Source organism: Pyxicephalus adspersus, chromosome 7, assembly GCF_032062135.1.
Source record: "Pyxicephalus adspersus chromosome 7, UCB_Pads_2.0, whole genome shotgun sequence".
NCBI classification, from domain to species: domain Eukaryota; kingdom Metazoa; phylum Chordata; class Amphibia; order Anura; family Pyxicephalidae; genus Pyxicephalus; species Pyxicephalus adspersus.
In genome coordinates, this window is record NC_092864.1 from 41986508 (window position 1) to 42011215 (window position 24708).

General features: G+C 37.4%; 1 protein-coding gene across 1 annotated transcript in view; it reads left to right on the top strand.

Annotated features, from left to right (window-relative positions):
- Positions 1 to 24708, top strand: part of TANC1 (tetratricopeptide repeat, ankyrin repeat and coiled-coil containing 1) — a gene marked incomplete at its 5' end in the record, with an annotated part of 151361 nt that overhangs the window by 105595 nt on the left and 21058 nt on the right. The window contains 7 exon segments of the mRNA XM_072418196.1: positions 1708 to 1874; positions 3645 to 4252; positions 6296 to 6404; positions 9625 to 9747; positions 14917 to 15153; positions 16646 to 16831; positions 21328 to 21406. Coding sequence (XP_072274297.1) covers positions 1708 to 1874; positions 3645 to 4252; positions 6296 to 6404; positions 9625 to 9747; positions 14917 to 15153; positions 16646 to 16831; positions 21328 to 21406 — 1509 coding nt within the window.

Below are 24708 nucleotides of genomic sequence, written 5' to 3' on the forward strand. Positions count from 1 at the left end.
AAGAGGTAAGGGCAGAGGATGGCCTCTTCCATTGGCTTTTGGTCCTTCATTGTCCATACACTGCCTTAAAATGGAAACTAAAGTCCCTCTTTTAACATGGGCCATTCAGACAGGTTGTTATTGCAATAAGGGACTTGCGTCATCCCTTCTGCAATAGCTGCCTGATTGCCACCCAGCTGTCAAACGTTGTTGTGCAAACACATCTCAGTGTTGCTTGCCAGGGAAACCCAGCAATCCTGGCTTCCCTTGCACACTCTAGGAATTAACCACCTGACCGATAAGCCCGACCTTGGTACGGGCTTCAAAAAGTTACAATTATCGATAAACCCGAACTTTTCTCACTGTATGAAAATACAGTGAGAAAAGTTCGGGTTTATCGATCACTTACCTGGTCCCGCTGCGATCATCCATCGTCGTGTTCCAGCGTCGTCCTCCAGCGTCGGGTGTCCTCTCCGGGAAGAAGAAGCCGGCCGGCTTCTTCTCCCTCCTTGCGTGTACGTCGGCGCGTACGATGACGTCGGCGCGCGTGCGGGAAATTCAAACTGAAACTCATTCAAACACATTTTGTATTGGATTGAATACAAACTCCTGTATCCAATCCAATACAAAATAATTCAAAATAAATACAAAGTATGTAATTGGTAAATTCAAACTCTCATTTTGTATTGGATTGGATACAGGAATTTGTATTCAATCCAATACAAAATGAGAGTTTGAATTTTGTTCTCATTTTGTATTGGATTGAATACAAAGTCCTGCATCCAATCCAATATAAAATAATAGAAAATATATTTATGTGGTTTTGTCTATAGGTATGTGACGGACACTAGGGAGGTGTTTTAGAAAAATATATTACTATACCGAATTATCGCATTTTCAGTATTTTTCATTTATTTATGTATTCTTATTTAAGCTGATTTTTTGTGTCTTTTATTTAATTTTATTAAAAGTAAATTTTTTTTTTTTTTTTACATGATTGTGTGTTTCAAACATTTTTTATATTCATGATATCTACAAGAACCCTGTTCGGACATATTTCTGTAAGTTACAGGTCTACAATTTAAAAAAAAAAAAATTTCATGAAAAACTGTAACACTTTTGGAACAGAAATCTAGACCTCAGTGTAACGCCCAGGTGGTTAATAAACTTGCAGAATTACGTCATTTCGGGGCAGCCAATAAAGATGGTCAAAGATCATCTTTGGGAAGTAAAGAAGCACTTTAAATGCACTTAAATCAATCTAAAATAAGATTTTGAAATGTTTTTAGCATCATCTTCTAAATATTCACTGAATTAAAAATCCATTAGACACATAAAAATCTGTTGTGTTATATGTAGTTTAATATGCTTTATTAGCAGCAAAGTGCAATCAGTGATCAGAATTACTAATGAGGATGCAAAGCTAATGTATGTAACAATCAGTAAATGGCTGTGCATACGGAGAAGTCTTTCTAAACATTGACACACACTGATGAGATCATTTACATTTAACTAATAACCTTCTCATTCATTTATATAAACTAAAGTTTGAAAAACGCCAGAAACTCTTCATTAAGGAATTAGCTAGGTGTGGTAAAATAAGAATTGCAAAAGAGTAACCTGTTTTAAATTCTGGTTTATTTATAAATATTTACCATGTAATAAATCATTTTGATAGTTATAATTATGATGTCCTTTCCTAATAAAACTATTCCCTTTGCTGCACAGAGAGGAAGATCCCAGAGGAAGAATTCATCATTTTGGTAGACGGGTTAAACGAAGCTGAATTCCACAAGCCTGACTACGGTGACACCATTGCCTCATTTATCAGTAAACTAGTTTCCTCGTTCCCTTTATGGATAAAACTTATTGTGACAGTGCGAAGTAATTTTCAGGTATGGGGATAGATATTCTTCACCTGTTGATAATCTTCTTTTCTATTATGAATTTTAAGTGCCTGAGGTCAGAAAGAGGTTATAAATTTTCAGGGCAATGCCAGTAAGCCGCAGCATGTGTGTGCATGTTGATGTAGACATAAGACTTAAGCTGAGCCAGTAAACTGACATGACATGAAAGAGAATCTTTAAAAGGACAAGGCCTCTCCTAATATAAAGTTTTTTTTTTTCATCTACAATGACTGTTTAACCTATGTTTTGCAACACAAAGCCTCAACACTTTAACTAGAATACAAATGTGGATTTGAGGCACAGGCAAGGTGCACAGCCTGCTTAGTACTTCATTTCTTTTTCGGGACAAAAAGTGCTTTGCATTTGTTTTGTTGGTGATCTGGTGATCCTGCAACATGTCTCATATATATACATAGCCTTGCATAAAAAGAGGCCAACACTCCCTGTGAAGATCCCAATTTCTGCAAACTGGAAATCTAAACTTGTCTCTGCTAGGAGAGATGCAGGGTATTTAGACTGCATGGCAGTAAAGGGGGCTTCTATATGTTCAATATATACCATTTAATATATGCTTAACTAAAAAAAAAAAAAGGAAAATTATGTTTCTTTTTACCCTGGAAGATGTAGGAACGCTGCATACTCTTAAAAAGAAAGAAAAAAAAAACAGACTGAGAAACTCTTTGTATGGTAGAGGTAGTGAGGTGCAAACAATGGGTGTGTTTAGGAATATCTGTTTTGTTTAATAAATGTGTTAAACAATCGGGTTCCCAGATAACCAGAAAAGGGGATAGGATGGACTGGTGCAATTCAGCTGCTTCTTGAAGACTTTGATTCTTATATATGGTTCCTGGTATTAAATTTGGTGAAAGTGTACCCTTGAACCATAGCCCACTCCACATGTGATTCAATGGTAACACAGTTCATATTATATAATGATGTTTATTTTCTCTTCTTGCTCACTTTTAAATCTGTTAGGTTTATATCCCCTGAATCCTTCCCAAGCAGGCAGACATCACCGCAAGGTATTTCCAGCAAAATAATTACCTTGCCAGAACAATCTTTCTGGTTCTTCGGTGTGTGTCAGTTTTTCTCTCTAAGCCACCGTTATTATGGCCTTGCTGGTAATCCCACTTCACTTGCCAAAATACCTCTAAGTCATTGTTGATCCTGGCGATTACATTACTTGCTCATGTTTGTCTGCCAGGCAATTTACTAAATGCAATTTGAGTGAATGGAAAAGTGTTAGGAGACAGCAGGCAAAATAATGTGGTTTTGTCACACGACTGATGTTCAGCAGATTATTTTTTCATGTAGAGAAAGCAGCTTACCATCTGTCGGGCCTAAGAGCCAAAGTTTCATCTACCTGCGGCTCTGCAGCTGCTGATTGCTCCTAAACTGGCGCATACTGCACGCACTGGGCTCTGTAGTTCTCCTGCAGCTGCAAAGCAAAAATTGCCTTCAATTACTGAAACTCATTTTTAGGAGTCTGTAACCCTTCGGTATTTTATGATTTTGGTCCTTCATTTTAACATTAAGGAACAGCTTTAGTTAAATATTGAATGACATGCTGAACAGATTGAAATTATGCTGGTGGTATATAACCATTGAAAGAGTGAAGGAGATGGGCCAGCATCGTCATTTCTCTATTACATACAATTGTATTGGTTGGTGACACTTGACTGATTATGTTTTCTGAGGTTAATATGCCTTTAACAAATAGTTTTTACAGATCTCTCCTTTTTTTCTTTTTAATTCCAGGAAATAACAAGTTCACTGCCCTTATCCCAGATTTCCTTGGATGATTTCCCAGAGAACAAAGAAATCTATAATGACCTGAGTGCCTATATACAATACAGACACAGCACTAGCCAGGAAATTGCAAACAATATCTCTCTAAATGGCAAAACAGATGCCAGCAGCTTTGGTAAACTGACAGACCACCTGGCAATGCGGAGCCAGGGCTCCTATCTCTACCTGAAGCTCACTTTGGATCTTTTTGAAAAAGGCCACCTAGTCATCAAGAGCTCCAGTTATAAAGTGGTGCCGGTGTCGGTGTCTGAACTGTATCTGCTCCAGTGCAATATGAAATTTATGACGAATTCTGCCTTTGAGAAAGCACTTCCCATTCTCAACTTGGCTCTGGCCTCCTTACACCCCATGACAGATGAGCAAATTTTCCAGGCCATCAATGCAGGCTGTATTTATCCAGAGCAAAACTGGAAAGACTTCCAGCAACGAATGGAACTTCTTTCATCCTTTTTGATCAAAAGAAGGGATAAGACCCGCATGTTCTGCCACCCGTCTTTTAGGGAATGGCTAGTATGGAGAGCTGATGGAGAGAGTACGCAATTCCTGTGTGAACCGCGGTAAGAATAAATGGATCTGGATAAACATTACTATGGGCTTATATATTAGGGTAACAACTAAACATAATTTTACTTTGAGGTCAACATCTAAATCAGATTTGTTGGTCTCAGTAACTTTACCTTGGCCCCAATCATTGCTCTTTATATAAAATCCCTCCTAAAGTGCTTCAGTACCATACAACTACTACTAAATGTCCCTTTAGTTTGAATCCACAAAGCTCAGTTGGGATCACTATTTTGTGAGCTGTGTCAAACATTTTTGGTTCCAGTTATGTCAGGTTAACATGAAAGGAAATCCCTTATTTTCCATAACAGCCAGGAAAAATCTTTACCCGGTTTTCAGGGCTGTGCTGCAGAAAATTAAGGTTGGAAGCTAGGTGGCTTTTGTAGGGTTAAAGTTTTCATATCAGTGGGAAGAGCTGTGCTCATTTTTGATCCAGCCAGTAAAATCACTTCTGCAATACTAGAAAAGTCCTATACAGGTTTTGTAACATGTTCTCGTCATAAGTACTCGTCAAGTACTCGTCATAAGAGGAACTCAATGGCTCCCATTGCTGACCTCTGTATGAAAATCCTAGTTGTCCTAGCAGTTACATGCTTCAGTGTACTGGTTTTGTTTTGTGGTGCATATGCATTTCTTCTGACTTATTTAAGGTGAAATACATTTCTAAAGTTACGAGCACAAGCCCTCACTAGTTTCTGCTCCCTTTATTCCTAAAGATGTTTCCTATTACAGCTGTTCTGAGCTCATTTAGGAAATCATTATGAATGAGTCTTCATGTGACCTCTGAGGGTCCTAAGGAACTCTCTGTGTCATCACCCAGCCTAATACTGCTGTTTCCTGTAGGATGGATTTTCTGGTAGCAAAACTAGTCAGGGTTATCCAAGAGTCCTAAGAGGTAAAATTGGCAGCTGAGTTTAAAAACCATAAAGCTCAACTTAATATCAATTTTTTACTGTTTTAATACTCATATGGGAAATATGGAAAATGGGTTGTATATTTTAATATTGTCAAGTGAATGTGCACTGAAACCTGTTGACGTGAATTTTTTTTTTTTTAATTGAGGGGTTCAAATGATTTTTATATTAACATATTGATACATTGATGTTAACATATTGTTAGATAAAACTTGACATTCTGCCTTACTATTATCCCCATATTGAAACTGCAATGAGCCTGGTAGTAAACTTGGAAAAAGAAATAAGTCACCACTGTCTTTATTCTCATTTCTTGAATTTCCTGATTGCTGGTTGCTGTCAAGACAAACATACATAATAATTATTTCAGTAATAACTACTATATATATATCTTCTATCTATCTATATATATATATATATATATATATATGTGTGTGTGTGTGTGTGTGTGTATGTTCCACCATCACTCGAAAACGCATCAACACATTTCAACCAAACTTGCTATACATATGACTGAGACTCATGTGAGTGCACCTGTCATCTTTGTACAGTGCTGTGCTATATGTCAGAGCTATATTTGGATGAAACCCATGGAGACATTTCAACCAAACTTGCTATGTTCCACCATCACTAGGAAACGCATCACCAAACTGCTAGACATATGACTCAGACTCAATGTGAGTGCACCACTGATCACTAGGAAACGCAAGGAGACATTTCAACCAAACTTGCTAACTTGCTATACTTGCACCAGACATCTTTGTACAGTGCTGTGCTATATGTCAGAGCTATATTTGGATGTGTGTGTATGTCAGTATGTGTGTATGTCATCACTAGAAAACACATGGGTACATTTCAACCAAACTTGCTAAACATATGACTGAGACTCATGTGAGTGCACCGCTGATCATTATACAGCGCTGTGGTATATGTCAGAGGTAAATTTGCATCTTTGTTTGTATGTGTGTATGTATTGCACATACATTGTACATACTTTTTTTGGGACTACAATATAAGATTGCAATAAACAAATACCCGGGCAATGGGTAATCAGTTAGTGTGTGTGTGTGTGTATTTTATTCTGTTTCATTATCATAGTAAAGTTTTGTATCCTTTTGTTTTCAGAAGTGGACATGCGCTACTAGCATTCATGTTTTCTCGACAAGAAGGGAAATTAAATCGTCAGCAGACCATGGAATTGGGTCACCATATCTTAAAAGCACACATATTTAAGGTACTGTTGTAATTTGCAGCATGAAATGAGTTGTTATATACTTAGCGGCTGTATAAACATTTAAGACTAAAGGATTTTATGTAGTCTTTATTTAAAATCTGTGCTGAGATTAAATAGTCTGCTACTAGTTGCCAGACTGTCATGTTGATCTGATGATTTAACTAACGCACCTACCTGGAACTGGTATACAAATTAGGAGTTCTGAATTTTGGCATTCTCTCCAAATTATAGCTGGTTACAGGTAAGTGAGTCGAAGTTTTAAAGAGAGAAACAGCCATTCAGCTCATATTCTCAGTTGACAGAAATGGCTACTTCTTCACTTGTATATGTCAGGGTTTCATTGAACTAAACATAATAGGGGCCCAGAGACTCTCTCTTTAACGTACAAGTATGCACAGTATATTTGCACTTTATGGTAGATTTACTTTACTCAGTGTCTTCCTCAAGCAATGCAATGTTCTCATTTCTCATCACTCTCTTACTAGAGTTGGCACCTTTTCCCAATCTTTTTCTGGGTCCTCACCACCCTGCCAGCTATGATGTAACTCCCTGAGCGTGCACGGAGTTACTACGTCCCATCTCTTATTTACAGCATTCTGAGACACTGAGAAGCATGTGTGGTTCTCTTTGTAAAATTAGGGGGAAAAAAATCTGCAAGTCGGGGAAAAAACTGTTTGCCCAGCCGAAATTAATTTCCTAAGATGGAAAAATGGAAACTGCTAAGGATAACATGCTTCTGATGGTGGAAAAGTCTGAATCATCTTCACGGGGTACTGATTCACCAGATAGTGAAGCAAGTATGATCCTGCCTGTACATGTCAACAGTTGTAGTTCCGATATTTATCCCATCATGTTTTATTTAAGGAAGGCTGAAAATAGGTGACAATCTCCAGCTTTTGATCTGAAATGACCCTTATAAACCTACCAGTATCATACAAAGAAATAGGACTAAGTTGTTTGTACAGCCCAATCTGCATCTCTAGGTGAATGGAAACTAAGGAGGATCCAGTGACCACATATGGTTCTGTTGTTCCAGCATAGAGCTCATATGCTAACTATCTCTGATACGGCCAAATTAAAAGACACATTAAAGGAAGTGACCCTAGGCAAATTAGCATTGTGATTTACAATAAGGATTGTAATAGAATCCAAGAAGCTGCCCATTTGCATTGCCTGGACTGGCACAACCAACCCCATCTTTCTTTGTAAAAGGACAGTTAGGTGCACAGCTTTGATCACTCCATTTCCTTGCAGAAGTATGTTGTAGTTGGGCATCCACCGCACCCTATGCACCTACCTAGGTTGCCTTGTGGATGATTCAGCTTATTCTGGCCCCACATATTTGTGCAGAGCATTTTAAAATAGTGTATGAACTGAGTCAAATAAAGTCAGCACTGCTCTAATGTGTATGGGTATGATATGGGGCCATTCTGAAAGCTAAGTATGTTCACTTGGTTAACCAACACAGGGAAATTTGCAGACTTTACAACCAATTATAAACAAACTAGTTTCACTTTTTGTGTTTCAATAGGTGTGATCTTGTGGCATAAACATACCGTAACTTTTAATAATGTTTTATTAGGTAGTCTAATAATAAAACCTGTATAGGAATGCTGCTGTAGAGTCAGGGCTGGGCACTTGTGCGTTTGGAAGCCTGGGCACTCCCTGCAGGCTGACAGAACTCCTTTGTTTGGAGGTTTGAATGCTTCTGCTATATGTGCATAATGTCTTTCCTTACTGATGGTTGTTTTCAATCTGTGTCTCTTATCCTGAGCTAGGCAATCAAAGTTGTCTGTATATTAATCTTTTATCAGTTGTAGTAAGATAAGTGAGAGAAACACAATCCATAGCCTTCTTTTGCATGTAACGATGGACATTTTAGGCGTTAATGCACGTATTTATATTATGCTAAGACATATAGCCAAGCATGTGTGAGTTGTCATTGTGCAATCAACAAGCCTTACCTACAAGCATTTAATAGAAACTTAACTAAATCTGTGACTTTCCTTACATTTAATATCAAACACATACCAATTATTAACTAAGTTTTATCCAGTTGTGCAAATGCATTGTTTTCTTTATTCAATACCAATAAAGTGCCAGTTAGGGTTATGGGTTTTTGGGATTAAGTTATAGGGATGTAAATACCTGGGAGTCCAAGCTACCATACTTATATTTAAATGTTTGGATAACAATACTTAAAGTTAAATGTTCATGCCCAAAATGTGGACCATCTGAATAATTTAAGTAACATATTTAATCACATTTGGGTTGGCTTACGATAGGATTTTATTTTTAACTTAAAAAGTATCACTTGCAGACTGATAATTCAATCTGTGTAGATACTAGTGTCATGGCTGGTCCCATCAAATATAACATTTTGTGAACACAGTAAGATATAAAGGAGTGTCAGGAAAACATTTCTTGACAATATGATATTACATATCATAAAAATGTACTTATTGGTTTCATTGCTTGCTATCACAGTAACTCAGTTTTTCTCTTCCATGTTTTATCCTTATTTTCTATATCCTTTTACCAGATTGTCTTAGCAGGCACTTACCAAAGTCATTGAACAGCTGTAAGACACAATGTAGAATCCCTGGATGCTTTTTCTGTCATTTGTTTGTTAGTGAAATACCACAATTCCAGTAAACACAGACTTTAAAGTATTTCAAACAACTAAAAATAATCCGCAATGATGGGAATTCTGCCTCATTGGTTTTGTAAGATGATAGCTTTCGAACCATGTCATACAGTAAATTAAACTAAAAAAATGTCAATAAAATGCATATCATTTTCCTCCACTTTTCCCCCTCCACTAATGCCTTAAAAAAGGAAAAACATTTCTAAGAAAAGGAGATTTATACATACTCTCCTTAATTGTTTTATCACTATCTGGAAGTATAGTTAGCAGTTCTGTTATACAAATACTTAAAATACAAAATATTACTGAATAAAGTCTGTAAAAAAAACCCATGTTTGCTAAATATATCAAAATTAACTTGCCCCATTCTTTAACTTGACCTGAAGAAAAGGCTTGTAAAATACTTATTGGTAGATCGGGGGTCTTTCTACGCATTAGTCCTAAAACAGCCCTATGGTGGAGGTCTCTACACATGGCCTCCATCACTTTGGATAGTACCATTTGCTTATTACTCTATGTCTTATAAACTTTATTGTATGGAAATCTAACTGCATGTCTTTTTTAATGTTTTAGGGGCTCAGTAAGAAGAATGGGGTGTCATCCAGTACTCTTCAAGCCTTGTGGATCGGATATAGCACGGATGGTTTGTCTGCCGCTCTTTCTTCTTTAAGGAATCTGTACACCCCAAATGTTAAGGTAAACGTGTTGCGAAGAATTTGCTGAATGTGCACTTTGTTTAGACAGTATTAGGAGAAAGTCTTGAGTGACTTTTCTGCTTCAGTGGCTGATAAAAAGCTACAATGCTCTTGAGCCTAAATATGGGAGCAGCTTGTGTGTTTTGGATTGCATTCAAGCAGTGACATAACACACAATTCTTTGGTATTGTGGTTAAGCCATGACATCAGCAAGACATGTGACCTGTGTCAGCTCAAAGAGCACGACCAAGCTTTTCAAGAGTAGAACAATGGTAAAGTTGTTCGTACTTCTCCCAGCCCACCCAGCTGTGTCAAAGAAAAACTGTAGAAGTTCAAAAACTCTGAAGTGATCTACTATATTTATTATGCTGCAAAAGCATTAGTGTGCAGCAACCCATAGCTGTCAGTCGCAGATCAGCTTTCATTAGAAGTAATGTAAGGAAGTATTATCTTATCAAAGGGTGCTGGTGGTAGAGCCCAAGTTGGAAACTTCAAAAAAAATTTTTTTGTAATTTGATTTTGTTATAAGGATTTGTGAAAGGTTAAAAATGGAAAAATACATAACTAGTAAATACAAATTAAAAGGGTTTAATCTTAACATAGATCACTGCATGTTGACCACAATACTTCTCTCTGTCTTTGTATTATTGATGATGCCATTTACCTCTTATAGCATCAACAAAAGATGTCTTTGACGGTTTTAGATGCCAACCCACCAAAGACTTGTGTTTCTCCCCTTATAATTTTGCACATCAACAGCTCACTCCTGCACCAGGGTCAAACTTTTAGTTTGCTCGCCCAGGAAGTTGCTATTTAGAGATGGCAAGTTATAACGATGAATAATATATGTCAATAGTAATAATATGTCCTATATATGTTACCTATGATCTCGTACCATAGTCATGGTATGCTTGGTGTCCGAATCACTGTCAAGTCATAAGAAAGCAGTTTCTTGTATACACTGTTCACTCTAGCTCTAATTACCATTTGAAATACTAATGTATAAGAAAGTCTTTTTATTGTGACCTGTTTGTGTGTTGTGTAACAATCTAGTTCATTCAGTAAAGGTTTGTGGCTTCCACAGTACGGAAGTTCATATAGAAAAACGGATTTAATTTTGCTTCCTCTCAGAATTTTGTTTTCTCAGTTTCTTTCCCGCCTCCAAACCTTCTCTGCTTATTCATCAAACCATCTATTCATGTTTAGACATCTTTCAGTAGCTGTCAAAATGCAAAGTTTTGCAATTATAGTAATATGGGGTTATGTTTACCAGGGGCCTCTCCAACTGTGTGTTAATTGCAGTGTTTTGTCCGGGCATAGTCTGCTGGAGATCGTTGTTGCAGCAGTAAGATTTTTATTGGTAGCAGTTGAAACCTTATATCGGATTAACGGAGCTAAACTAAAGGGGTTTATTTTTATCAAGCTTTCCACCTCACTGGATATCTCGTTAAGAATGATGTGAAAGGATAATGTGCGTTCTACATTGTGTGCTGTTCAGTGTCTGGATGGGTGTAGAGAACACTACACAATGATATTTAACTCTAAACAAATCAAGGCAATTTATATATACATTCATCTAAAAAATAAAGTACACCCTCTTTCAATTCTAAGGTACCAGGACAAAAAAAAAAACATCTGGCCCTGATTTTTACACGTGGGTAAATGCAGTCCCAGATGGAACAACATGTGACATATATCATGTTGTTTTATTACCATGTTTTTTTAACAGGCTGTGTGAAAAATGTAAGCATATCCTTGCCACTTCCATAGGAATTAAAAGAGTAAGTAGCAACTAGGTGTCATCACACACCTGATTAATTGATCATCAGCAATTGTGACCACCTCTGTAAAAGCAGAAGTTTGCTGGAGCATTCAGGTGTTTATCACATCGGCTAAACCATTAGAGAAACAATTGCTGTTGCCTATCAATCTTGTTTCCAAATAATCTGAAGTCCATCATTCTGCAGTGTGAAAGATTAATGGCAAGTGGAAAGCATTCTGGACAGTTGGTCATAATTAATTACCAGGGCAGATAAAGAGAGGGAATCTTCTCATTGGACTTCTAACCTCATTGGACTTCTTAAAGATTTTGCTATACTACAGTTACTTGCCACCTGGATTGGTCTGACCATTCAGCTAGTCATGGTCAAATCAGGGAAGAGTTGAATGCCTGTATGTTGGCATCCGTTGGACAGGTTAGATTTTCCACTGTAGTCAGTATTGTTCCTTTCAGGATAGGATGGCACTAGGGGTGTCTGCTTAGTGCATAAACGTAAATAAGGTTTACTTGACTTTCCATGTGTTTTTTTGGTGATGAAGAAAGCAGGTTAATATCAACCTTATGGAAGAAACAAATTAAACTGCAACTGTTACAAAAACTATAAGTTCTGCTTTTTTGTGGATAGGAGGCATTCAGCTGTGCACACAGCAGTGATGGATTGTCTGTGGATGTGTCCTGCAACTCTACTTCCACACACTAAAAGAAAAATATGATTATAAGCTAGAATGGTGAACAACTAATTTAATTTGAAGTAATATAATTAGCTTTGAAGGTCACTGTAAACTCCTGTTTAGTTCAACAATATAGCTCCACTAAATAACGACCACATCTCCTAAAGCTGCAATAATGTTTGAGACCCTTAAATATTCATAAGCCAAATTCAACCCTAAATTTTATAAATTCATTCTAGGTATGTCTAAACAAAAGGTGTTCAATGTCCTATATATTTCTTTAAAATCAGCCACAGCTAGAATACAAAAACCTGTCCTTTGCCAGCATGCTGCACATTATTGCTTTTGTGGAGGCAGTGATCTCTGCAGATGTCAAACACACCTGTTGTTGAGTCCTAGTCACAGATTACAGTGCAGCATGAGCTTTGCTAATTGCAAAGCTTTAGGTTGAGTTCATCAAGTGTAAAATATCTGCAGTGAGACCACTGGTTTCCCTTTTGGTTTTAGCATGCCTTTAGGCAAACCTGTGCTTAGCCCATACTGGATTATTGCATTGCATTAACCCATAACAGATTATAAATTAAATACTTCCCCTCCCTTTCATATCACCCTGTTTAGCAGCAGGAGCTAAAAGGAACACCCAGCACACTTCCAGGTATTGAGGATCATGCAGTTTAATTCATTTAAATGTGCTGAGCAAATCAGTTACATGGGATGTCTAAAGCCCGGTGCAGGGTACAACTACCCATAGTTTACGCAGGTCATTTATTCTTGACAGCTGAATTGAGCAGTAGGAAGGATGAAGAGAAAGTTAGTATGTGCTGCTGGGGAGGAGAACTTCACTCTGTATGTGTAAAGCAAAGGGTAACTTTAAGCATGATTGAGCACCTTATAAAAAGTCATATTGCATTTGATGAATAAGGACCCATGGTTTTACCTTTGGATAGTGGTGCTAACTTATGCAGCCTTTTTGTTGTTTTCAGTGGTTTTGGGAGTCACCAGTTTTAGCTTGGGAAAGTAAATGTGTTTTTAAGAATTTTATTAAAAAGAATCATACTTCACATTCTTCCACAAGCAGCGTTTGCCAGACTATTCAGAGTTTATGCTTTGTGGAAAAGCCATCAGATTTCTCAACACCTTACAGACTTCCATGGAATGGAATTGTAATATTTTAGACCTACAATATTTTAAACGCACCATTTAACACCGTGCATAAAGAGAACTGGTATTTGTCTGTGCTCAACACCAGATATGTTTTTATGCTCTTTAGTATGTGATCTACTTTGTTATTGATTTATATGTTGACTGCAGATTATTTTCCTTCTCATTTTGTATTTGTTGGCCTACAGACAGCCATTTCTTTGCTGCAAACAGTAAGCTTATATACAGGTAGAAGGCAGATACATTTTAGCCTAAACTCGGTTGGAAGATCAGTTAAAAACCCCTCAGTCTTTACTTTATCCTTCTGAAGTTACTTGTACAGCATGTTCTAGCCTAGGAGAAGAAGTCGATTTTCCAGTACACAGAAAGTGGACTGACAGGAGAGCGCACAGTCTTGACCTCATCAGTGTGTTATTGTGTCACAATCCAATCACACTGTATAGCTTTACCTGCCATGAAAAGTGAGGTCAGATCTTTGGCAGTGCTGTATTGGTGTCTGAATTGTAATACTAGCTAAAATGTGACAGGAAATAAGTTATCAATAAGTTAAATATTTCAGATAGCAAACTTTCTCAAAAGTCATTTTTTATTTTTAATTGAACCCCATTAATGCATATGGCAGTGGTTCCCAGACTTTTCGGGATCACAGTGCTTTGAACATTTCAAAGGCCACCTATGTGCCTTGGCTTTCACCTTGGCCTGTGGTGGCTTTCAAAGGCCACCATGTGGCCTAGGCTACGTTGCTAGTTATTCCCTTGCATCAGCATTCTCCCTAGCCTCTTTTAGCCAGACACACCACCCAGCACTTTTCAGCAACCACCCGGCTGTTTTTGGGTGGTTACTGATGAATTGGATTACAATTCTGGAGCTTCCACCAACCTTAAAAAAATTCTGGGTAGAGCACTGTGCATTTCTATTTTTTTTCCTCATTTTTGCATTTTTGGTAACATTTCAGTTATGCCCATAAGCTGATCTCTGAAAATGTACATAAACTAAACAAAGCAATAAAAAGATTTTTTATAATTATACAATATACCTTTGGTCTGGGTGAAGATGGATGAATTGAAGTGGTTGTGTCTTTATTACATAACAGTTCTTGTATAATTCATCGGAAATAAGTGACTTAGGTGTGACAGATCAGTCCATAACTGGTCAATCATTGCCAGCAAGTCTTTGATAATGAAGTTCTATAATAGTTTTTTCATTCTAAAAATATGATTTAAAAGCTCCAGTTTTCCATTGTGTTGTGTCAGGGGAGGTTTATGTTCCTTTACAGACTCAACCAGCATTTTATTCACCTATATTATCTTACACCTATTATATTTTTTTCATCTGTCAGTTCTCCCTATACCACAATGTATTCCCATGCCCTGCGTCAAGAAAGCAGGTTAAGTCTAGCCTATTGTATTTCAGGGAATATCACAGAACTGGTGTAAGTGCATACACAAATGTCTTCTGTGGTTTTGGTTCTAGCCAAGCAAAATTAATGTGCTGCAGCTGCCTATACCATTCCTGCATCCAACGAAAAATCTAACCTATTTCTTGATTCTTTTTGCAGGTGAGCCGACTCTTGATTTTAGCAGGGGCAAACATCAACTACAGGACAGAAGTTTTAAATAATGCCCCTATCCAATGCGTCCAGGCACACCTTGGTCACGAAGAGATGGTCAGCCTGCTGTTGGAGTTTGGGGCCATGGTAGATGGGATGTCTGAGAGTGGAATGACCCCACTGTGCTACGCTGCTGCTTCTGGGCACCTAAATATTGTAACCCTGCTGTGCAAAAAAGGAGCAAAGGTAATGATAATGTCAAGTTTTCTCTTTTTAACCCAAAGAAAGAAATAAAGCCAAACTCTAAAGTCAGTCCTAAATAGGCCAGGAGTGTATCTGCCTATGATTTTATTTTGTTGCTCTGTGCTCTTGTTTCTCTCAGTGATTTGTACAGAGTGTGTTAGGAACAGTCTAGTTAGTGCAGACATGTGATCCAAACCAAAAGTAATTCTACCTAAATGGATTGCAATCAGGTACTTTATCATAGGGACATGTAGAGCTGACACTGAGAATGTAGGTACAACTTGTTAATATATATTGGTGTTGTATTAGTGGAGGGATTGCTTGAATGGAAGGGTCCACAATACAAAAACATCCTCCAGTGCAAAAAGTTTAATAGTGATTCTTCATCAATTTTAAAGCTAACCTCCATGGAAAGAGAGCTAAACATACAGGTGAAATGCGCAAGAGCCAATTTCAAGCTAATTGATTGTTTTTCCTGCATGCACCTTGGTAGCATATGAGCACAACAGCCTAACAGGTTGGCTCCTTGATTCTGCCACTCCTGGTCAGCATTTTCTTGTACAAGAAATGCAAGCTTATATGAGATCAAATTGTTGTGCTTGCATGGATGGATAAACAAATGTATTTTCTTTTTTTTATTGTTTTTTTTTTTGTTTTTGTTTTTGTTTTTTACATTCTGGGTTGTAAAAGTGGAGCCTCACTTTTAGGAAAAACGTATGTAATGCTCCAGTTGATTTAGGGTAAATCTGGTTTGTTTCAATAATCCAACTTTGACGTTTAGTAAATCTATTATTCTATATATAATACATAACATGACACTCCCAAAGGTATTTAGGCAAGTGTGGTAATTGTGCAATGCAGGAGTTACTATAGCTGTTCTTGCATTTTGCTTGCAATAATTATATGCACATTGTTCTCCACCCTCTGATTGAACTGTGCTCTTTCTATCACTGTGCTCTTATGTTTTACAATGGCTGACATGCTTCAATTAAAATGTATAAAGCTTTGTCCCATGTGTGTGGAATTTCTCTGTATGTGGCCCGTAAGATTTGGGTTAGTATTTTACTGTATCCAGGGTCATTATTAGGAATTTGTCAGAATGTGCCCCCTTCCTCTCTAATATCCAGCAGATGTTGTGGCTTCCTCATCTAATGAAGGCTTCCAGAGGATATACTTCCTGTGCTATGTTGCTGGATTTCAGTTATTCTGGCAGATGGGATATCTGAGATATCAACAAGGCCTCATTGAAATGTGTTCTTTGTAAAAACTTCCCCAATATAGAGGGATTGCTTGTTGCTGGGAATAACCTACTAGATTCCATATTGTATTCTGCTGAATGTGAACTAAGGTGGCAAAATAGATGCTAGGGGCAACATGATTGTTCCTTTTTGTGGACACTAATAAATGTGTTTTCAGCAAAGTATTATGGTTGGCATTGGCCATTATAAGTAAACAGACTGGAAAAGTATGGTGTTCATTGATTTGTCTTTTGCAGGTGGATCACATAGACAAGAAGGGCCAGAGTGCCTTGGTACACAGCGCTCTAAGAGGGCACTGCACTATCTTAAAGTTTTTACTGAATTGTGACTGGACATCTTCCAACCAACAGCCAAATTATGTAAGACGAAGTCATGCACTCCAGCAGTCTTTGACCGCAGCAGCCAGTATGGGACACACAGAGGTATGAAATGAATTACTGATGGCATAGTCCTTTCTATTTTTTTTATTATGGATGTCATAATAAAAGGTAATATAGTGCAAAATATATTCTTAAGCAAGACCACAGTGCTTCGTGACAATGTGCCATGCAAGGTGGTCCATGTGCCATGCAGACCTGAGAGGTGATTTATTTTACAGTTTAAAGATATCTATAAATTATTCTAAAAAAAGTACAATGAAATTACTTCTCTCAACAGCTGGTTTACGTGTATTTCTTCATTCTAACTAGGTTCCGTTTTACATTCATTTTGAAGAAGCAAGGAGGTACCTGCTTCCATCTTTTAATGAAAACCTGTTCAAAGAGAAATATAGGTGCTGTCATTGTTGACCCTCTTTGTGCTAATCCACGAAGTTCAGTATTCTGAGCCACTGAGACAAACATGCAAATCATGTTTTCTGACTTCAATGACTGTATTCCTGTTTGGAATCTGTGACTCAAGGTATCGAAGTTAGGGAGACAATTAAAGGGAGGTCACCCATTGCATTCTCCTTATTTATCAGAATAAAGGATTGTTTTAAATCCACTGAATTGAGCTGTTGTTCATTTGTTGGCCTAGTCTTTTAGTGTACTCTAAAGGGTTGATATCTGCTAAGATTATTGGTTTTGCTAAGGACAACACAGTCCTTCTCCAGCACTAATTTTTATAAACAAACCTTAATATCACTATTACCCCAAAATAATAATGTCATCTTTCCAAAGGTCATGTAAAAAAAATTGCTGGTATTCCAGCCTCCAGGTGTGTAGATTATTTTCTCCTCATAAGCAGCAGTGGTTTCCCCCTTGCTGTCTTGCTGTACTTGATTGCAGAACATTTGATCCAACAGGAGGACGTACAGCTCCTGACAATGGGTACAAATACAACTAACTAATTCAGGTAATACTTGCAGTAGCTGGGTAACCGAGAAACAACAACTTCTCAATATATTATAGGCTATAAAGATAAGTATATTCATGCTTTATTTTGATGAACAGGGTCACTTTAATAAATTGGTACTTATATCCCCCTCCCCAGACACATAGGAGGCTAAACATGTCTAACACACAGCAATCATTAAACAGCTTTTTTTTTCACACTGCCCTGGACAGCTATTAACCGACAGGTCCTGTTTCACAATGGAGCTGGAAACCGGAGACATGACTTTTATAAAGCTGGCAGTTGGGTTCTCAGAGCTGGATGTTGTATCATTTGATATGCTGTGTGATGCAGTAAAATGGAATACAATTCTCCCAAAGTTCTAACCTAATCTCAGCTTTACCAGCTAAACAAGCTTAGCAAAATCATTAGGACACGGTGGTTAAAAATAATATTAAAATAAAATCCTTCTAGCAGGATATGTGTTCCACAGATTCCCAGGTTTTCAGTATACAGCCATGCTGAAGGCATTAGAATGGTGGAAAACTATGGTACACATTCTGACAGATGGTATTGGTAAATGAGTACTAGAAGTATAAAAATAATTTTAGTGTCCAGCTACAGACATCCATGCTGTATGAAGCATTGTGATTTGGAGATACATTTAAAGTAATTTAAAGTATACATTTAAAGTACTCTAATTAGGAGTGCCCTTAATTACCAATGAAATGATCTTTCTGAACAGCAATTGTATTTGAGCAAGGCTTAGCCAAGAAATTAGGGAAGTCAAACCCTTAGAATCAAAGTAAAATAAGATCTAAGAGGTACGCGTAACAGGGTTTTAAAGTTAATAGCAAGACATTGAAAATCACCCCCAGGTTTACTTTTAGCAGTGCAAAGAGCGGTAATGCAAGACCCAAATACCCGGTATGAACACAGTTGCCAGTATTTACTATATTAGTAAAAAAGAAACAGGGTTTTGGCATCAGTTTTGCAGAGTCTTCCAGGAAGATACCAGGTGGTTAGGACTACCCAAGTGGTTGCCAATGCAGGCTTTGATGTATCAAAATTGCCATGTGTCCTGGAGATTTTGCAAGAATTTCTATTATTTTCTTAGAAGAGAAAAAGGAAGCGTATCAAAACTCATGAGCAAAAATGTAATATTTTGCAGCTTACCAGTCCATAGATGCCATAGTTAGCAGATCTATAATTGCCACTCAGACTGAAATATAATGTCTGTTTTTGTTCATTTCTGTTATATGAGCGACAGGGAGATTAGAAGTTTACAGAAGGAAGTCAACATTGCTTGTTTCAAGCTTACTCTCAGGAAGTGGCAAAGACACTGCATTTATGGCTAGCTGATCGGTTGCTTTGAGTTACAGCATTTTGTTCTTCGTCTTTCTACTGGGAAGCCCTTTTCTTTTAAGAGCCCTTCATGTTTGTGTTTCTACAGCCTGACATCTTTCTAATCCATGTACTCTGTGTCCTGTGGTTGTGCTGAAATTATAGGGCCTTTAATTATAACAACATGATTGTTACAATGCTCTCATCTACACTGTATTATAGGCTTCATGGAGACACGCCTGCCTCTTGTTTGAAGATCTTGGTGGATTGTGTAAGCTTTAGGTCAGATTAAAGAAACACTTTTAAGAACTATTTAGAGAAGCGAAGAAAGTGAGAGATGGGTGACTTTAATGAAAGAAGAATTGCTCAAAGCATATCATATAAAAAAAGTTCAAATCATATCATGTATATCAAAGACAGTTGGGGACTGTCTTGGAGACTGAAAAATCTTTATTTTAGCTGAATATTCAGATTTAGCTTCTTTATGGTTTATTTTTAAATTGAATCTTTGTGTGGCTGACTTAGAGGCAGTACAGTAGATCAATCTATATGTTTTCCTTAAACCAACCTTAACATGGGGGAACCCTTGAAATAACTTTGTGGTCTTTAGGAACCCCCACTATATTTACTATATTACAGTTGTGGTCAGTCGGAAAAATGTTAGATAGCCAAAAATATCATTGGTATCCGTTAAACTGACCTGAGAGGCACAAATCGCTCATTTCTCAAAAAACTCCTAGCAACCGCTGGAGGAACCCTGGTTGAGAAACTCTGCTTTAAACAGGTATGGTTGTCCATTTTTATGGGACAGTCTCTTGCAGGGTTTATTTGTGGTCACATTTCTGTGTACACACTGTTTTTAGGAGCATGTAAAAAATCTAGCATTGGCTCATTGACATATTGTCATGAAGACACTTGTCCTAATTTGGGCAGAGGATTTTGGAATTTTTCAGCCAAGATCTTGGAGAAAAATTATTTTGGGTGATAGTATTACAGAAGTCCCCTCAAGGGAAATTTTTACTTTATTGCTTCAAGGGTTACTAAATATCACTGCTTCTGCTGCATGCTGTCTAATATGGTAGGTGGGTGGATTTTGGGAACTCGGGTTACTCATCCTTGTAACTTTTAAAGGCTGCTACAGGTTCGAAACTCTAAATACTTTAATTACTTACCTAAAGAACTTCTCTTCTTGTAACTTCTCTTTAGTCTCTTTACTAGATTGTAAGCTGTTCGGGGCAGGGTCCTCTCCTCCTTTATCACTGTCTGTATTAGTCTATCATTTGCAACCCCTATTTAATGTACAGCGCTGCGTAATATGTTGGCGGTATATAAATCCTGTTTAATAATAATAATTTAGTCACATTGGTTGTATTGTAATTGGATGCCATGTTTCTTCAAACAATGTAATCTCATTCTAAATGTTACTACCTGAAACATTTAAAAAAAAAAAAGTGCATTTTCCCACATAACTTCTGACTGGTTGCAGCTGTTCCTGACTACAGTGTCAACCTTCTGTTGGCCTTCATATTTTCATGCTTAAAAGTTAACATAATTGGGATTACATGTGGTTTTGAATAGTTCCCATAACATTATTGGTCACCATACAGCTGTGAATTGAGCAGATGGCAGAGGGGTAATAGAGATTTAAAAGTGCCCGTTAGATCTCTGATGCTTCTTATACAGGTTCACATCCCCATTTTACAATTAGTGGACCTATTACCTAAATTAATTATTCACATCAATCAGTAGGGGGCATGTCAACCTTCACGCAGGTAGGCTAAACATTCGGTATCACACAGTGGTCTCTTTCTAGTTAGCCAGAAGCCTATGTTTCCAAACATGATTTGAAAAAAACAGCTGTCCCCATGTAAATCTAAAATTGCAATTAATACATAGTTTCTTTTTTGTTTTGTTTCAACTTTTTTTTTCTGTCTTGTGTTTTATGTTTTGTATCTTTAATCACTGCTCCAGGTAATACCATTAAAATGGCTTTAACACCACTCATGTTATTATAATACACCAAAGCAAGTAGGTTCACACATTTTTTCCCTTTTAAAATATTTACTTTCACCATGTGGTCACTCAATTAAAAACTGTAATAAACTAACCGTAAGATGATGAAGACTGCAATTCAGTCTATTCAAAACTAAAAAGCATATGATAGGTGATGGTAAATTTTGTTAGTTCCTTCCAATTACAATTTGTGATGCACATTGTTCATATGACTTCCTGACTTCCTGTGTTTGACTCTCCTTTCCAGGTGGTGAGATGCCTTTTAAACCATGATAAAGATTTCCCATTAGACATCAATGAGAATGATACTCTTTGGGGAGAGACAGGTAAATAAATTCATAAACTTTTTTTTATAAACTTATCTTTATAAACTTATCTTTATAAACTTTTTCATAAACTTTTTTGATTGTGTGCTCACCCATCATCAATGCTGGTAAACTGTGTTGTGTTTTCACTCCAATTATTACTTTGAGACCTTGGCATTTCAATCAGTTAATCTCTTACAACAATACATCACTTTATGGACCATGGTGATTTTTATATTTCTGCTCGAAGCCAGTTTATTTAGGACTAATTTGTTATTACTTACAGTAACAAATAATACATGTAAAGTTGTGTTATTTATAAAAATAATTTTTCTTTTTATGTAGAAAAAACGTGTTTAGTAAACAAAAAATCAGGGAAAAAGAAAGTTATTTAGGGGTGAGTGTGGAAAATAATGGGGAATTCCCTGCAGAAATCTAGAGCTAAATAAAAACACATTTTATTGTGTAAGACCAGGGCTGGGCAAACCTTTCGACTGCACACAACCCGCCCACTCTCCCATCTCAGGCTCAGATCCGGGGTACAAGGGCCGGAGAAACATCCCCATTGGGCCTTATACAGCCCAGGGACTGTAGTTTGCCCATGCATGTGTTAGACAATGTGTTTATTGCTGTTTTTGCCTTCCTGTCCTGCTGACCACAGCACTCAACCTCCTATATCTTGTACGGGCATGAGCACTGAACAACAATTTCCCCTATTGGGTCACAGGCTGATCAGTTCATACCCAAAACATTGGAGTTACTCTTCATTTTTTGTGTACTGATGCCATTGTAATGAAAACTTGGTGTATGTATGCAGTAAATATTAAGACGCAAGGCAGAGAGAAAGTCCTCTAGGGTTCTGCAGTTTAATACTGCTTTAGAATAGTCATAACTGTGACTGCTTATCCTCTAGAAAAACCTGGAGTAAGATTTGTATATGCACAACTGCTTTGCAGAATTTGGGTTTACCAGAGTATTGTCTAAACACACACCGTTGACTGAGACCTATGGCATACCCAAAACTGAACATTTGTTAAACTGACGCTAGATTATTCACCCTCTTTTTCCCTTTACCTGCCTTGCTCTATGCTCTCTTATGCAAGTACATATTTCACACACATCTTCCTAGAGGGTGTAGGCCATGCGCTGCAAGCAGCAGGTGCACTTAAATCCACATTGAGGAATTAGGTCATTCACTGTTGCCTCAGCCTGTTGTTAAAGCAGCTATTTTCTCCCATCAAACAAGTTATAACAAAGGAAATATTCTCTGTGAACCAGGTCATCCTTTGACTTTGTCTTTTCATATTCTGTGTTGGCAAAACACAGCTTTTCCCATGCCACACCTTGATCATGAGCCCAGCACTGAATGAACCGAGATAAGATCAGCTGCTGCCTCGCTGTGTTCGACTGAAACAAGGCTGACTGTTAAACATGATGGGACAGGATGATCAAACCGCCTGCCTACACCCCGTTGGGCGCATTTATGGAGCACTATTTATGCCTTTGTTATTAGAATTGTTGTAAGTGGTTTCACCCATTTTTTCCTAAAATGAAAATACTATAGAGAGGAAGAAAACCATAGGAGTATCCCTTCCCCAGATCCCTTTAAAGGGTAACTCCATCTTAACCTCTCTGGGTAACCTTAGCAGGGTGGCAAAATAATTGGCTTTTGAAGTGGTATTCAAAGTCTTCATAGCTCCTATTAGCCGAGTTTTGATGATGGGAAATTTGCTTGTTGCATTGTAAAAACAAAAATTATAGAAACATAGTTCTGTATTTTTATGCTGTAATAAACTGTAGAAATGTAGAGACTGACCTTAATAGCCAAAGATTTTGTCTTGGATGACTATTATTGTCATCTACCAATGGTACCATCCAGGGGTGGATTAACAATTAGGCAAAATAAGCACGTGCTTAGGGCATCAAGGGAAGGGGGCACAGATATTTTTCATAGCTGAATTGACCATGGTCCATGGACCATATGGTGCAATACTGCAATTAGTGCAGCTGAACCAGGATCTGCAAAAGGGGCCCCCACAATAAATGAATTACATACAGATATATACAATAATAACAAGAGCACTCGGAATGCAAAAAAATAATTGTAGAAGACAATATTTAGTGTCCCTTTCCAATTATAGACATTGACTAATTTCGATAAATACATTTTTATTTTATGGTTTATTATTGTTGATATTTTGAATTACATATATATGGGGGCACCAAAGTACTTAGGGCCTCTAAGGGTCTTAATCCGACCCTGGTACCATCTAATTTCTGTGGCCTGGTCCAAGGATGTAAGCTTATATATTAATGTAGATCCAATATCTATCACGTCAACAGTGGGTCCTGTGCAAAACTGACTTGGGCCCCCTTCATCCAACATCCAACATTGGCGGAGCAGGGCCCAGGGCTCTTTTTCACTTCCTTATGTCCACTCCTGTATTGCAACACCCTATGGCTAGGGTAGCCCAGCAAAAAGCCATCAGGGGAGGTTGGGGAGTGATGCATAAATCAGAACTGAAACTTCTGAAAATTGTTGTCACGCTCCATATGTTGTGTGGCCATATACCACATCATAGGGGAATAGATGACAAGAATAAGTGCATGTACAGCTCTTTTAAAGAATAAGGCAGTTTTAGCATTTAGGTAGGAACCATGTTGTTGCTGTTTAAGTACATCTAAACCCAAAGCTTCTCTTTTTAATATAAAAGGGAGTAGTTTAGGGTTATTACCCCTGTGTATTTTACTTCTGACTGTCTGGGTCCCTTAAGGGGATTTTCTAACCCTTCCCTACTTTATCAAAAACAAAAATAATTGGCTTTAGAGCCATTTTAAGTAACTAATGTAATATATTACCAGACTGAACAGTAATAAAGAGGAGATTAAACTACATCTGTCCTTGGAATGTTTAGCACTAAGAATGCTGCAATGTGCTACATTTATCCGTTTCATAAGGAAAACCTTTCTAATCATGGGACCTGACAAAAGTACTTTCCAAGAAACAAATGTGTTTAAAATCCATCTGACCTCTATTTATATAACCATGAGTATTCTTTGATCATTTATCTTCAACTTAGCTGATTGGATACACATGTCTCATGTTTGGTTTTTCTTGGTTTATGACTTTAAAGAGGATGTTATGGTGGGTATTTTTGTGTTTTAGATCAATTAATAGTGTTGGATACTGAAATGTAAGCTTATATAATGTGCCCCAAGAAAGAGCAGGACGACTTTTATATTTATTCATGTTAGACAGGTTTAGCAAATAAGTGCTTACTAATGTTGTGCATCATTAAACGCTTTATTAAACACTTGAATCT